This window comes from Sitophilus oryzae, unplaced genomic scaffold (genome assembly GCF_002938485.1).
Source record: "Sitophilus oryzae breed Bouriz unplaced genomic scaffold, Soryzae_2.0 scaffold_2008_pilon_pilon, whole genome shotgun sequence".
In the NCBI taxonomy this organism is placed as follows: domain Eukaryota; kingdom Metazoa; phylum Arthropoda; class Insecta; order Coleoptera; family Curculionidae; genus Sitophilus; species Sitophilus oryzae.
This window is the reverse complement of record NW_022146734.1, coordinates 1,355,252-1,371,653: the sequence shown is the minus strand read 5'-3', so window position 1 is coordinate 1,371,653 and position 16,402 is coordinate 1,355,252. Positions and strand designations below refer to the sequence as shown.

Sequence of the window (16,402 nt, the reverse complement as noted above, 5' to 3'; positions counted from 1 at the left end):
ATTTATGTCATATACTAATGTACCAAATTTTCATTTTTTTATATTATATGAAAAAATAAAAAGTTATAGGAGTGACCCACTTTTTGAGAAGCACCCGGTAAAGAGAATAAAGGCAAAGAAAATCTACATTTTGATTTAATAGATGGGGAAATTAAAAATGAACATTTTTGTATTTATCGCTGCTATTGTATCAATGATATATAAAAAAGTGCCGTTGCACTAAAAAATGTATTTTATTTCATTGCTTCGCTAGTATACAAGGTCCGGCAATAGTGCGTAGGGCATCTGTAGCTCCTGGAATAAAAAACTTAGGAATTTTGTATATAAGTGGAAATCTAAAGTATGTTTAGATTTGCACTGTATATTATTGCATTTTTGGCTTCCTTTCAGATCACTTTATATAATTCTAAGGTATGAGAATATTTATTTCTATAGTTTCAGAGATATTAATAAATAAATAAAAAATATACATTTTTCAGCCTTTCTTAAAATAATTATTAAAAATATAAGAACTGTCTTGAAAACTGTCTTACTTTAAATGGTCTGTACTTACTTTGCTATAATTTTGGCATTCGTAAATCATACAGCATACAGGATGTTCAAAAGTCTACGCCAAACTTTCTAAAATATAAATTAATTTTTCTTCGGTTTTTTAAATAAAACACCCTCTACTTTTTTATATTTAATAGATGGGGAATTAAAAAAATGAACATTTTTTGTATTTAAAGTATTTCATAATTTTTAACGGTTTGGCAGATATTCGCGGTTTCATAATTTCATATAGCATTTTCCACAGTAAATTTTTATCAAAGCTACCCAATGATATTGCTCTCATATTTTACGGTTGAAGTTGAAAGAGCCATATGAAATAATACTGCGTATATCTGCCGAACTATTAAAGATTTTGAAATAAAATTATATTAAACTCTAAATAAAAAAAAATGTTCATTTATTAATTCTCCGTCTATTGAAAATATAATATACAGGGTGTTCCATTTAAAAAAAATATTTAATATTTTATTAAGTTTGGCGTAGAATCTTGAACACCCTGTATGATTTAAGATTACGATATTTACAGCAAAGTTAAGTATAGACCATCGAAAGTAAATACCTAATATAGTTTTGATTTCAGGACAGTTCTTCTATTTGTAATAATTCTTTTAAGGAAGGTTGAAAAAAGTATATTTTTTATTTATTTATTAATTATTTCTGAAACTCTCAAAATATATTCACTCATATCTTAGGATTATGTAAAGCGGTCAGCAAGGAAGCCAAAAATGCAATAATATACAAGTATACAGGGTGTTCCATTTAAAAAAATCATCCCGATTGAGCTCACACTTTTTTGAGCCATCCTATAGAAATAAAAATATTTTCCTGAAATACATCCTCGTCCATATTTTAGGTTTGGACTTAAACAAAATTCCCAACTTTTTTATTCTTGGAGCTACAGATGCCCGACGCACTATTGCCGGACCCTGTATTGGCTTGTATAGTTTATCACAGCTCCAACACAAACACGGTCTTACTCTTTCGTTGGCATTTTTACGGTATATATTTTTTCAACATGTCTAGTATTATTTTTAGACTCAATAACAAATAAGTTTTAGACTCAATAACAATGTGCTCAATTCCACTCAATTTTATCATATCGATATTGAGAGACGGAGTAGACAGCTAGGGTTTGGCAACTGCCCCACCTTGTCCCACCACGGCTAATAACGTGTCCCCATGTGTTCATCTCCAATATTTATCGGTCAAGAGGTCTGCTATTTAACATTATCTGTCAATTGAACTCAATCGACTGAGAAATATGTTATTTTAGAAAAAAAATAACAATTAGAAGCAAAATAGTAACTATGATGATTCATTTCATACATCATTGTAGATTCTGTTTATTTTTAAGTATTATTGAGTTTTGTGGTATATGGTATTTTACAGAATTGTTTAGATTAGATATAAAATGTTCGTATTGTTACATTGACCTTCAATGAAATCATTATAATTTCTATGTTCGACATTGGCAGAATTTTAAATTGTTTTCTAGAATTGGTTCTTACCAAAAAAATTGTAAATGTTGCCTTGAAATGTAGCGTTTTAAGTAATTTACTTCTTGTTTCCATATTTAAGTAAATTGTTATGCTCCAGCCGTAAACGGTTCTCCTTTTCAAGTTCATTTATATGAATTTTTAACAATCTAAATTGTACTTGTTAAATTTAATTTATTTTTATATTTTCTACTCTTGGTATTTATAATCCTTCGTTTCTGTGAATATGAAAATAATGTATACCAATCTTTGATAGTTTTCGCGATAAAAAATGAAACATGTGTAATTGGCAAAAACATGATCTTGAGTAAGCATTGGTTAAATAATAAATTTGGCATATTGAAAGCTAAAATTTGGTTTATAGGTTAAGGAAAATCGCCATATTCGATCTGTCTGAATCAACTGATTGCATATCAAACAGGGAGGACAGAAAAAATAATTATATCCATTTGTTATAAAATCGTTCAAATTATTGTTATTTTAAATGCAAGCCAAAAAATTGCTATTCAACGATATATCATGTCTCTATGCCTAAACCTTCTGGTTTTTTCACTAAAGTCATTTAAAAAAAAATAATAATTCTACTATAATTATTGTTTCGTTTAAAAAAATGGTGCCGGGAAGCACGTATAGCCGCCCATACTAAAAATATGTTAATAAAAAGTTGGTAGGCAGTTCTTTTAGTTTCAAAGTAAAGGATTTTTTCCAATTTTTTTTATCTCAAAAACTGCGACTTTGACTGATTTTGATATTATTACAAATTTTGTTCCAAATATTATTGCTAATCTTAAATTGAAAACCGCGTTTCGCTAGCTACTGTAATTTTGGAGTTACTATTTTTTTAAATTTTTAACCCCCTCCTATACCCTCTTACCAACCCCCACCCCCACCAAAAACTAATGGCCAGATTCTCGGGTGCCACAGTATTTTTGTGCCAAATTTGGTTAAAATCGGTTTAGCGGTTTTTGATTTATCGTGTTACATACGGACAGACAGACAGACACCATGAAAATATTTTATATTTAGGTCATTTATGACCCAAATAACTCATTTTGAGTGAAATTAAAAAAAACTTTTTTTGTCGATCTTAATAGCCTACCATACCTATTGGTACGGTCGGCTAAAAAATCGTTACCATGACAAATATTCAAACTTTATAAGTATCAATTATTAGAGTTTACGTACTAAATTTCTAAAATTGTCATGGTAACGAAATTCTTGAAAGAAAACTGTAATAATAGAATTATTAATTTTTAAATAGCTCTACTTAAGAAAGAAGCTCTACTTTCTACCGGAAGATTTAGGTATAGGAACATGATATATCGTTGAAAAGCAATTTTATTAGTCTTTTGATTGCTTGAATAATGTACATAGGGTTGAATTTGAAATAAAACAAAGATTTGAGTAATTTTAGAACAAACGGAAATAAATAATATTTTTGCTCTCTCTATGTAATATCCAATCGGTTTATTTAGATAGAATATATCGACTTTCGTTAACTTATAACCCAAATTTGAAATTTTAAAATGTTTAATTCATGATTTTCCCAATGCTTATTGACGATCATGTTTTTATCAATTTTACACATGTTTTATTTCTTTTTATTAGAGATAGGTCTAGATTAGTATAATAGAAAAATTATGAGACATGAAAGTAGTTTCCAAAAATGTAATAATATACCTACTGGGCGTTCCATTTAAAATCAGAAAGATGCTACCACATTTGAATGATGCGGCAACACTGTAATGCTGAAAATATTTTAGAAAGATGGAGCAGGCGCCTCTATGTAAAAATACAAATTTTCAAAAAAATTCCACCACCGGTGCTCCATAAACGTCTAACGTGCCATCGCTATGAATCACCCTATATATTTATTTTTTCTCTTGCAGGCAACGGCAAATTCGACATACCTTTTCTCGAACCAGCCCTTCAGTTCTGCACCCATTTGATTTATGGATATGCGGGCATCAAAGAGGAAAACTTCAAGATTAGTCCGCTGGATGAGACTCTCGACATTAATAAACAAAACTACAGACAAATAACAGAACTGAAACGAAAATATCCCGGATTAAGGGTGCTGCTTTCGGTTGGAGGTGGTAGTGACATCTCTGGAGAGGGTAGCGAGAAAAATTTAAAATATAGAACATTGGTACGTATTGAACATTAGATGTAGAAATTCTAGTTCCTCCAGTGGAATAGTTCCTTGAACTAGGTCTTTAGTTCCTGACTAACTTATGGGCGATTTCGTGGTACAAAATATGTCCGAGATGTAGCTGGCGTTACCGTCAGCATGTTCGAGATTTAGTAATAATATATAGCTCTGCGCCGCTATGCGCTGATAGTCGTTTACAGCGCAACGGATAGAGAATATTGTACGATAGTTCCGCTTTCAGTTGATAAAGTGGGGAATTGCCGGAGACACTGTTGCCGGAGCTACGGATTAATCCGTAGATTTATGGATTTTGGGTACGGTACGTTAATAATACGGATTTTCTAAAATCCGTATTATTAAAATCTAAGAGTTTCATCGCATGACGGGCCCATAGTCCATAGCGGGCGATATAATTATAATAATAAAGAAATATTATGATTAAACCTAAATTTAATGAAAAGACATTGCTTTTTGTTTCATGTGTTCTTTTACATGAAATTAAAAATAATTCAGGATAGAAATATTTTATATTTAGTATATTTATTTTTGTTGTTTATTCTATGTTTAACACGAATGATTTTTTTTGTCAAACGTATTACAGATTTTAATCTGGCAACACTGTCGTTTTTAGTTCCGTTTGTAACGTAACGGTTCCAGCAACGTTCCGGTTGTAATGCAAACGTTTAACCTACTATTTTTTAGTGAAATACCCTATGTCGCAGTAACAATTCATAATACATACCTATTTAAAAAAATTCTTGTATAAATTGGATTTGAGTATTTTTTACGTTTAACTTTTTTTCGTAGCTTGAATCTGTAGAGAACCGTTTAGCCTTTGCCAATTCAGCGCAAGACCTAGTGAAAAATTATGGATTCGATGGACTTGATCTTGCCTGGGAATTCCCAGAAACTAAACCAAAGAAGATTCGTGGCAAGATTTGTAAGTAACTTATTAAAAAAAAACATTTTTCCCAAAATCAGATACCTATAAAATTTTAACATGTTTTACCTGTTCCGTTCTAAATTGATTTTTTGAATTGATAAATTAGATGTACATGAACATGTACATAATAGCAGTATGTTATAAATTAACATTTTAGGATACAATATACAGGGTGGCGCCTCTCATACGCCGCGGAAGCTCCAAGGAGAACGGTAGTTTATATCAAAATAAAGGGGCAGTAATTTTGGCAGCATATGCAGTGGCAAAGCGCTACTAGGTACCGCAAACCCCCGCTGCTGCGGAGGGGCTCAGGCCCAAAGAGGGCCCGAAACCTCTGAGGTCCGGGAATAAAATAATATAAATATAGAATAATTCCCAAAACGGGAATTCAATCAAATTTCGCGGGGGGCCATAATTTGTCCCTACGCCACTGAGCATATGTAGGTTAATTGAAAATTTGCATTTTATAAAAATATATAGAATTATACAGGATGTCCCCCAAAAAAGTTACACATCAAAGTTGTGTTTTTTTCTAATGGAACACCCTATATATTAACTGATTATAGGATTCTAGGAAAGAAATAAAGGTGAGTTTTATTAAAGAAGCATATACCTAAAATCTAAGGTTTTTGACATATTTCACATTTTGTGAAAATAAAGAGTAAATTTTAAATTTCGATAACAACTACCAGAGTAAATTCCAATTTAAATAGCTTTTTTTAACAATTTTTAAATTACGATAATTTAAAAATTGTTCTTTATTTCTAGAAAATGTTAAATATGTCAAAAACCATTTTGTCGTTCAAAAACAAACTGTCGTTCTCCTAGGAGCCTCCGCGGCGTATGAGAGGCGCCACCCTGTACAGGGTGGGTCAAATTCGACCCTTTTAAATGGAAACGCTCTTTTCTATAGAAGATAGACGAAAACTTATATCGGTGTCTGGAGCTCAATTTTCATCAAAAATATGATGGTGAAAATCGCACATCAATATCTGTTACCGTTTCGGAGTTACAGGGTGTTTTTCAAAAATATCCATTTTTAACAAGTCGCTGTAACTTTTTTAATATGGAAAATTTTGTATTTCTATGAAAACATTTTCAAATCACCTTTTTACGTAGAATTTAATGGTTTAAGTATAATTTTTTTAAAATTAATAATTGAAGAGTTATCAACAGAAAAATTGATTTTTTATTTGGGACACCCTCTATATTTTTAATTAACTGAATGGAATTTAAAATTACCTTTCCAAAAATATAGCACACTTGATATTTTGTTATAATCCCCTTCGAAATACAGAATTTTTCAAAGTTAGCCACTTTTAACTAGTAGGCTTTGAACCCCTTATTGATGATATGCCCTTAATGGAACTCGAAAACATATTTTTCCAGCAAGACGACTCACCGCCTCTGAACGCTGAAGTTATCAGCAAATTTTTGCAGCCAATTTCAAGAATAATTGAATAGCTAACCAAGATCCCAGCCGTTGGCCGTCGAGGCCGCCTAACTTAGTGCCCATGGATCTAATCCTATGGATATATTTGCGGAAGAATAAAGGTTCCTTATTCTTCCCGTATAATCTAGACAAGAATTAGAAATACTTTAGTTTATGAGAGGGTATTTTTCACTCCCACTGAGTTAATGAATTCCGCGAGAAATGTTCAAAAACTGCCCTGTCTGTCCATAACAGAAGTCGGTCGATATGTCGAACACCTGTAGCAAAATCTCATGTCTTGGTTTGCTATTAATTTTTTATAGTTATTAGATATAGTTTAAATGTGTTGACGTTGGTTAAATATATTTTAAATTGTTATAAAATTCTGCATCTCTCATAGCAAATATTACTTTTGTTTTAATTAATGTTCACAGCTAGAATTTTTTGCATTACAGCCAGTGCCGTTCAAAGCCTACTTATTTAAAAGCGGGCGAATTTTTATATGCTCTATATCTTGAAGAAGAAGAATCGAGCAAAATATCAAGTGTGTTATATTTTTGGAAAGGTAATTTTAAATACTTTTCAATAAATCAAAAATATACAGGGTGCCCCATATAAAAAATCAAATTTTCTGTTTGATAATTCTTAAATTATTAATTTTAAAAAAAATTATACTTAAACCATTAAATTGTACGTAAAAGGTGCTTTGGACACGTTTTCATAAAAATACAAAATTTTCCATAGCAAAAAAGTTACAGCGATTTGTTAAAATGCATATTTTGAAAAACCCCGTAACTCCGAAACGGTAACAGATATCGATATGCGGTTCTCACCATGATGTTTTTGATGATCAAGTCGGTGAGCTGTCAAAGAACACCGATAAAAGTTTTTGTCTTGTCTCCTATATAGAAAGGGTGTTTCCATTTAAAATGAAACGAATTCGACCCTGTACATGATACCATCATGTTTTTGATGATCAGAAGTCGGTCGATATGTCGAACACCTGTAGCAAAATCTCATGTCTTGGTTTGCTATTAATTTTTATAGTTATTAGATATAGTTTAAATGTGTTGACGTTGGTTAAATATATTTTAAATTGTTATAAAATTCTGCATCTCTCATAGCAAATATTACTTTCGTTTTAATTAATGCTCACAGCTAAAATTTTTTTGCATTAGAACCAGTGCCGTTCAAAGCCTACTTATTTAAAGCCGGGCGAATTTTTATATGCTCTATATCTTGAAGAGGAATCGAGCAAAATATCAAGTGTGTTATATTTCTGGAAAGGTAATTTTAAATACTTTTCAATAAATCAAAAATATACAGGATGCCCCATATAAAAAATCAAATTTTTTGTTGATAATTCTTAAATTATTAATTTTAAAAAAATTATACTTAAACCATTAAATTCTACGTAAAAAGGTGCTTTGGACACGTTTTCATAAAAATACAAAATTTTCCATAGCAAAAAAGTTACAGCGATTTGTTAAAAATGCATATTTTTAACAAAAAGAAAAACACACATATGCGGTTTTCACCATGATGTTTTTGACAAAAATTGAGCTCCAGACACCGATATTAGTTTTTGTCTATCTCCTATAGAAAAGGGTGTTTCCATTTAAAATGAAACGAATTCGACCCACCCTGTACATGATAGCAGTATGTTATTAATTAACATTTAGGATACAATATACAGAGATTTTTTTATTCTTCTCGAGTGATAGCCAACTTTTAAGTTTTTTGGCTACTTTCACTTAGTTGGCACAGTGTTCTTATTCATTTATGATTTATAATAACTTGTAAAAAATATCGGTTCATTACAACAGAATATCTTATTAAACATTTCTTTACAATTGAAGCCAGGGAAGAAACTCGATAAAATCTTTCTTATTTTATCTTACAGCCGGATGGTTCTCAAACTTGAAGCACAAGATTGTCGGCGAATCGGTTGTAGACGAAAAGGCTGAAGAGCACAAAGAACAATTCATCGCCTTAGTTAGGGAAATCAAGAATTTGTTCAGACACAATGGACTTCTCTTATCTGTTTCGGTACTGCCGAATGTCAACAGCACAGGTAAGAATATAAAAAAACAAGCTCAATCAAGCGTATTATGTTTTTATTTTTAAAGTAATTATAGGAGTAGGTTTTAAATAATTCATGGAATAAAATACAGAGTGGTCCAATAACAGGGGACGCCGGCTTTTGGTAAGGCTCTCATCCCGTGATGAGAGTAGGGTAGTCAGATTGTTATAGCGGATTTTCCGGGAGAGCAAAAAATAGCACGAGCTAAAAAGAAAAAAAAACGTCATAATACACCCCCATCACCACGATGATCATGATAATTAAAACATATTGATCTAGAAAAAAAATCAATTTTTTATCAAAAAGATTTTTTTATTTAATTATCAACTGAGATATAATTATTGGATTGGAATTATTTGAATTATTAATCAAAAGCTGTTAAAATTATTGTGCAATGAAGTTTGACGATGAATATCTTTTAAACGGTTAATTTAATCGACTATATAAGAAGCCATTTTTGTAGAGCAGTGAATTTCCTACAAAACAAATAATGATTTTTTGTTAACGAGTATAAAATTCATAAGGAAAATGAAAACTGCCTTAAAATAATCAAACTTCAGCCATTAATAACTTTCGAACGGTGAAGTTTGCGAAAAAATTGTAAGAAACCTTTTTTGTAGAGAATTCAATTTCCTACAAATATATGAGAAGAGATATTTCCAAATTCTAGATAGCGAAATATGATTTTTTCTTTTTAATAATAAGGAAAAAATAGAAAACTGAAAGGCGGAGGACTAAAATTAAGAGCTCATACTTGGAGAGAATTTTTTTGAGGTGTCTACCAACCTTTTTTTCAGTATTAAGTATTAAGAGAAAAAAAATTTTGACCCACGCTATACAGGGTGCTACAAATTCGAGGTACGAGCATTGCTATCTCGAAAACCGTAATAGATACGAAGATGGTTAAATTGGGGCAAAATTACTCCTTGGGCTGTTCACCAAGATGCAATCAATAAAGTTTTACAAATTTCAAGGATTGCTGAGTTTTTAAAAAATAACGGATTTTTTTGAAAACTAATTTTATTTTTTCCTGTCGTTACTTTTTAGAAAATCAAAAATCTAATTGCACATTCCCATAGCCATTTTAGTTATAGCTTTTGAATAGATCTTCTTATACTTTCGAATGCATTTTGTCCTCTTTATTGGAACTGCCAAGATGTGTTGATTTCACTTTTTTTGTAAAATTTGGACCTGTCGAATTACTTGACGTCGTCAGACGGTCCAGGTACCTCGCTGGCCATTATAATGCTCTACCATTTCCAATCCATCTTCCGGGGAAATGATTTGATTGTTTATATTACATTTTATTTATATTATTTTTTATTATTTTATTGCATTTGATTTTCCGTATTCAACCCACGTCACTGTTAAGTTTGAAAGCTTATCAATATTGTAACGATGAATATATTAAATATTTAAAAAAAAACAGAGCCGGACTTGAAATTAATTTAAATAAATTGTATCCAAATTTCCAAAACAAAAAAAAATTAAGTGTGGCATATCATTGTACTCAGGAGAGCGAGTTCTTTCAAAATCTGAAATAAAAAATGCAGGTCCGTATTTAAAAAATTAAGTTGGCCTCTGTATCTCACAAATTATCAGCTGATTTGAAAATCTAAAAATACTATCATATAGCCCTAATAAAGTGGCTATGAGAATGTGCAATTTGTTTTTTGATTTTCTAAAAAGTATCGACAGGAAAAAATAAAATTGATTTTCAAAAATATCCTTTTTTTTCCAAAAAAACTCAACAATCTTTGAAATTTTTAAAGCTTTTTTGATGGCATCTTCGTGAACATCCCAAAGCGCAACTTTGCGCCAATTTAACCATGTTCGTGTCTATTACGGTTACCGAGTTACCAATGCTCGTACCTCGAATTTGTAGCACCCTATATATACGCTATTGAAACTATAAAACACTCACGTACGAGTGTATGTATTTCACTTTATTCAATTTAAAATCTGAACCGAGTATGAACAACTGAAAATTTTTACTAAAAATTTACTTATAAATATTTGTGTCCTTAAATTCTTTCATTTTACGGTCCCAGGCTACAGCCGAAATTCTTTATTATGTTATGTTCTTCTGTTATACTATTTTATGAAAAATTATTAATATTCCAAAAATACATATTCTCAATTTCTACTCATGTGTCTTACTTTTAGCTAATATTATATACGTATATATTTTCGTTCTTATTTTTTAGTTTACTTTGATCCACGTCAAATCAGCCAAAACGTGGACTTTGTGACCTTGCAAGCCTTCGACTATAGAACTCCGGAAAGAAACCCCAAAGAACTAGACTATCCGGCACCTTTGTACGAAGCTTTAGACAGAAAATTTGACGAGAATGCTGACTATCAAGTACGATATTGGTAAGTAAAATTTCCTCACCAGAAACTATATTACCAAAATTAAAAAAATAATATCGACAGTGAACACACACACACACATTTTTGAACAAAAATGGCTCACCCTACTTGTGAAAATGTGCTCAAAAGAAAAAAAGGCTATACAGGGTACAGGTTGATTATACGAAAACGGAAAGATGTAGAAACAAAATATTTTATGGCTATACGTGGAGAAGCAATTTGCAAAATTTAAAATTATTTTGAAATATACAGGGTGTTTCAGAACTAAGATCCATACCAAAGTTATATTATTTTATATTTTTACACCCGATATTTTATTTCATTTTTGGATTCTTGTGCCCAAAAAAAGGCATTTATTATAAGGGTTAAATATGTTTAAAATCTTTGGTTTTTGAGATATTTAAAGTTATTTAAATATGCATGCTACAATAGAATAGATTATTAACACCCTGTACATTACTTTTCAGAATTAATTCTTGTGCTGAGTTTAAAGGTAAAGAAATAAACCTTACTAAAAAATGTTATTGCTTCCCTGAATTTATACAGGGATACTAAAAATTGCTGAAATATTTTAAAGATTTATTTTGTATAAAAACTTCGTTGTTTCAAATACAACACACTGTATTTTTTTAAATAAATCGAAGCAGATTTAAATGCTCTTTCAAACTATATTAGGGACTCCTATATCTATCTAGCTCAGATTTTGAATAAAAAGCGATTTTTCAATAAAATGACAATCAACCAAGGTTTTGCCATGGCAATTTTCTAGTGACAGTTAGTAACTATTTTCAAAATCGACAAAAGTTTACGGACATTATTATTTAGATTTATAACAGTTTACCTAAATTTGCCTACAATAGTTTATTTAATAAAAGTTATTACTATTTTATCAAGAAAAATAAAGCAGTACCTGCTGGCGGAACGAATGGATATGTTACTAGTGATTTTATTTTGTGAGGAAAATTGCTTCTTGGCCTCAAGGGCATCAGATCCAAATCCTTGAAGATATCCAAATAGGAATCTTTCTGATAAGCATTCCTTTGAAAAACTACTTGTCCTATTTCGCAGAGTATGTAGGTAATGTCTGGTAATGTAGTTCATAAAAAACATATTAAGCAGAAACCTGTGTTGGAAGTAGTTGGCTCTTTTGGAAAATCCAGATATCTACAAGTCATCTAAGTCAAAGAACTACTTCTTAATTTTTATTGATAGAAAAATAAATACATATTTAATAAATATTATTTATTAAACTAGTGTAGGTAAATTAAATAAAATTAAATTGGTATAAATTTAAATAAAGTCCATAAACTAATTTCGAATTTGAAAATAGCTATTAACTGTCACTAGAAACTTGACCGCCATGACGACACTAGCCCTCTTAGTTGCCATTTTATTGAAAAATTGCTCTTTATTCAAAATCTGAGCTAGATAGGTATAGGAAACCCAAATATAGTTTGAAAGAGCATTTGAATCTGCTTCGATATATTTAAAAAAATACAGGTTGTTATATTTGAAAAAACGAAGTTTTTATGTAAAATAAATATTTAAAATAAACCAACATTTTTTGATACCCCTGTATATATTAAACGAAGCAATCAAATTTTTCAGTAAAGTTTGTTTCTTTGGCTTAGAAGTCAGCACAAGAATTATTTCTGAAAAGCAATGTACAGGATGGTCGAAATTGGTCTGTTTTAGCAGAGGAAACCTATTTCCTGACTAGATAGAGCAAAACCGACATTGATGTCATGGGCTCGATTTCTCAGACACGTTTAATGGCGTAACCGCCTGTTGATATTTTCATTGCCAACTGAAATACGGGGTCTTTTTGATTTTTTTACCATTTTGAAAATTGCCCATAACTTTTTTATTTTGCGGAATAATAAAATTCACAAGTTTTTTTAACATCTGCAACACATAGTATAGACACGGCATATAAATCACACGGCAGGCTAACTCGCTTTGGTGGGAACGCTACGCGCATATCCTCGCGCACGCCGCCATTTGCGTTTCCATCAACAGAAAGTAACCAGTGTCGTAGTTTTTTCAGCGACAACATACAGTTACGGCAGATTCGAGTCAGTAGCGTGCGGCTTAATTTATTTTGATTTTTTCTTGAGTGATATATTTTGATTTTGCTGTTTTATTTTTGTTTATTATGTGATATATTTGGTTTTTCTAGTTTTATTTTCGTTTCTTATGTAATATAGTTGCCAATAGGTGCCCGGTGGCGTAGAGGTACAGGCTCTCGTCTACCAATCTCAAGGTAGTGGGTTCGAATCCCACACCCGGCATTTCATCAGCCGACAATTTTTATTAAAGTAAAAATAGTTTGGGTACCTAGGTCGACTCAGCCTTAAATGAGTGCTTGGGATTCACAATCCTGAGGTAATAATAGGCCGGTTGAAACGTAGTGCTAGCCACATTACCTTCCTTTGTATACCGAACGGCTCTAGTATGGCAAGCTGTACCTTGCTACTCCCAAGGCGTCAAACGCTATATACGGGAGCTATTATTATTATTATGTAATATAATTTGTTTTAGTAGTTTTATTTTTGTTGTTCAATAAAAGTTTCTTTCTGTTTCCTAGAGATCCTATTAGGTATGTATATATGTGATTAATTATTTTAACATATTTTAGTTGTGAAAAAAACAGTAGTATACATATTAGGACATTCAGCTAAATAGGAAGATCTAATTAAAAATCTTAACAAACTTTAATAGTAGTATGATTTAATGTTAAATATTTAGTAAAATAAAATTTAATGTTGTATCTAGAATCTAGACATTAAAAATTAAATTTAAAAATCATTATATTATTCATTTAAATATAATTATAAAAATAAATAAAATGAGTATATCGAAAATAAGTTAACAATACATTTTTAGGGCAAGAACATGGGCAATTGCAGCTAATAGAGAAGACTTGATTGAAGATATAAATAAGGCCCACAAAAGGTACAGCTTGTGTTCTGTTCACTTTGATTTTAAAATGTTTACCAATTCACTTTGTAACCGTATAAAATATAATGCGGTACCTACTTTGTTTTGGTTTGGTTTCTCAAAAAAGTTTCTCAAAAAAAATTGTGGATTTATTAATTTGTGAAATTTGAATATTAATAAAATTTGCTACGCCCATTGATGGGTATAATTTGTACGTAGCCTCTTTATATTGTTCAATAAATATTTTACTGGTATTTCTTTAATTCTTGTTTGTAACTCCTGGCATGTTTTTGTTAGTTGCATGTTTTTAATTTTAATTGTCTATTCGCTACAGTGAAACATTTAATTGATTTTTTCATTTTTACTTTTCGAGAAGTATGCGCGGTTAACGATTCATTTGTTTGGACAAAAGTATTGTAATAAAATTCAGTTTCAGTCAATTACAGTTTTTTTTAATACGACCCTGTAGTATTTTCTGAGAAATTTTTTGATACGTTTTAATCCGGCCCTGACTAGGAAACGATAATGGCGCCGACAAGGTCAAATTTTATAGAAATTTTAAACAATGGAATCTGAGCAGAGTTGGCGTGCCGATTGTTTTATGTGCCGTGGTATAGATATTAAAACTTTATAATATGCTGCAACCGCTGCCGCTGCAACTACACATACCTACTGTTTTTACGGTTCTCAGTTATGTAATTCTTTATCCAATTCTTAAAGAACTATTTTTTAAGGTGGTCTACATCTTACATGGTGGATAGGAAAACGAGATTTGGGACGCATATGTATATACATAAGTAGTATATGACATAAATCAGAATTGATAGACGTATTCAATTGATTTGTATTCAGTCCTGTTTCAACGTAAATAACTACCTACACCTTTTGATTTTTTAATGACACCCTTGGTATTTTTATTGCTTTATTTGATAGAAAATGACACTCTGAATAGAATGACATATCATATATCAATTTTTTACATTTTCGCATATGGTTTAACTGGAAATTGTAACATGCAGTTCATAACGACAATTTGACTCGAAATACGGTTAATTTAATTAAAAAAAAATTAAATTATTCTTAAAAAAATGTTTTTTTCTAAATATGATAATGAGCCACCCTCGTTCCATTTGAAAACATTGAGATATGGTTAAAAATACGATTTGGACATCAATCGATTAGGACGGCACACGAAAAACAATAGACTTAATTATTTTTTTTCCAATGATCCTTCATTAAAAATTAGGTTCAATATAGCCATAGCACTCTAGATTGAAATTTAAAATTCGATTTTTTTAAGCGTAAATGTCAAAAGTTGACATATGATGTGCCCTTAAATTCACAGCGTCATTTTCTATATCGAATAAAGTAAAAAAATACCGAAGGTGTCATTTAAAAATCAAAACTATTCATCGTAACGTACATTCGCTGCGAATGCACGTCCACACCTAAAGGGGCATTTGGACTTGAGCACGCAGGAGCTGAGCGTATGCGCACGGCATTCGTTCGCGCTCTCGACTCCGTTTAAATTAAAAATTAAAAACTAATTTTTTGACGAATGGAGTGATCCACTTGTGTGCGAACAGCCTTTGAGGTCGATAAAACGCCCTTGAGGGCCGACCAAAAACCGACACCAAACGGCTCGCGCACAGACAGATTCAGAGTGAGCATGCGCGCACAGCCGTTTACCCTTGAGCATTCGCGAAGGATCAGTGCGTGCGTGCTCAAGTCTAAACGCACCTTAAGAAACGTTTCGTCGCGTATGCAAACGAATAGTAACGTTCGTCAGGTCTGTCCTCGTCTTTAGAATTTTGACAATCTGTCAGTGAGTCACTGTCGAAATTAAAGAAATTTGACAAGCGATAATTCATAAATTATGAGATATAATTACCAGATATATAGGTATGTCCTAGCTATAGTAGGTATGTCCTTATATGATTAATAAGAAAGAATTAACATTCTTGTGCTTTATCCGCAACGAAGTTACAGGGGGGTCAAGTGTGCCGTGACTTGATGGAGAAACTTATGGTGTGGTTGACTTGGTGGGGTTCTAGATTTTCTTCAGCAGGTTCTATTCCGTAATTTATATCAAATACAGGGTGAGTTTCCTACGATGTTCTCTATGGGTATCTTGGAAACTACTGGAGATAGAGAGTCGGTTAAATGGGGAAAGAATTGCAGTTTTGTGGGGTCATAAATATGCGTCTTTCAGATTTATGAAAAAGTTCATGGCTTACTAGATATTTTGAAAAAAACAAATTTCGGCTATTTTAAAAATTGTCCCTAATTCCATTATAAGCTATTTTAGACTAATATGTTTCTTTATCGAGATCTACCACCCTTTAAAATACTTGCACTTATTTCTGGGATACCCTGTTTATAACAATACACGTGATGCGTATACGCAAAGTTGCGAACGATATCAAGAATA

General features: G+C 31.3%; 1 protein-coding gene across 2 annotated transcripts in view; it reads left to right on the top strand.

The window, feature by feature from the left end:
- The window catches only part of LOC115883995 (chitinase-like protein Idgf4), an 85,300-nt gene that overhangs the window by 14,466 nt on the left and 54,432 nt on the right, over positions 1-16,402 (top strand). For both annotated transcript variants that reach the window (XM_030902422.1, XM_030902424.1), the window contains exons 2-5: positions 3,938-4,197; positions 5,008-5,140; positions 8,479-8,649; positions 10,866-11,034. In XM_030902422.1, coding sequence (XP_030758282.1) covers positions 3,938-4,197; positions 5,008-5,140; positions 8,479-8,649; positions 10,866-11,034 — 733 coding nt within the window. The remainder of the gene's footprint in view (positions 1-3,937; positions 4,198-5,007; positions 5,141-8,478; positions 8,650-10,865; positions 11,035-16,402) is intronic.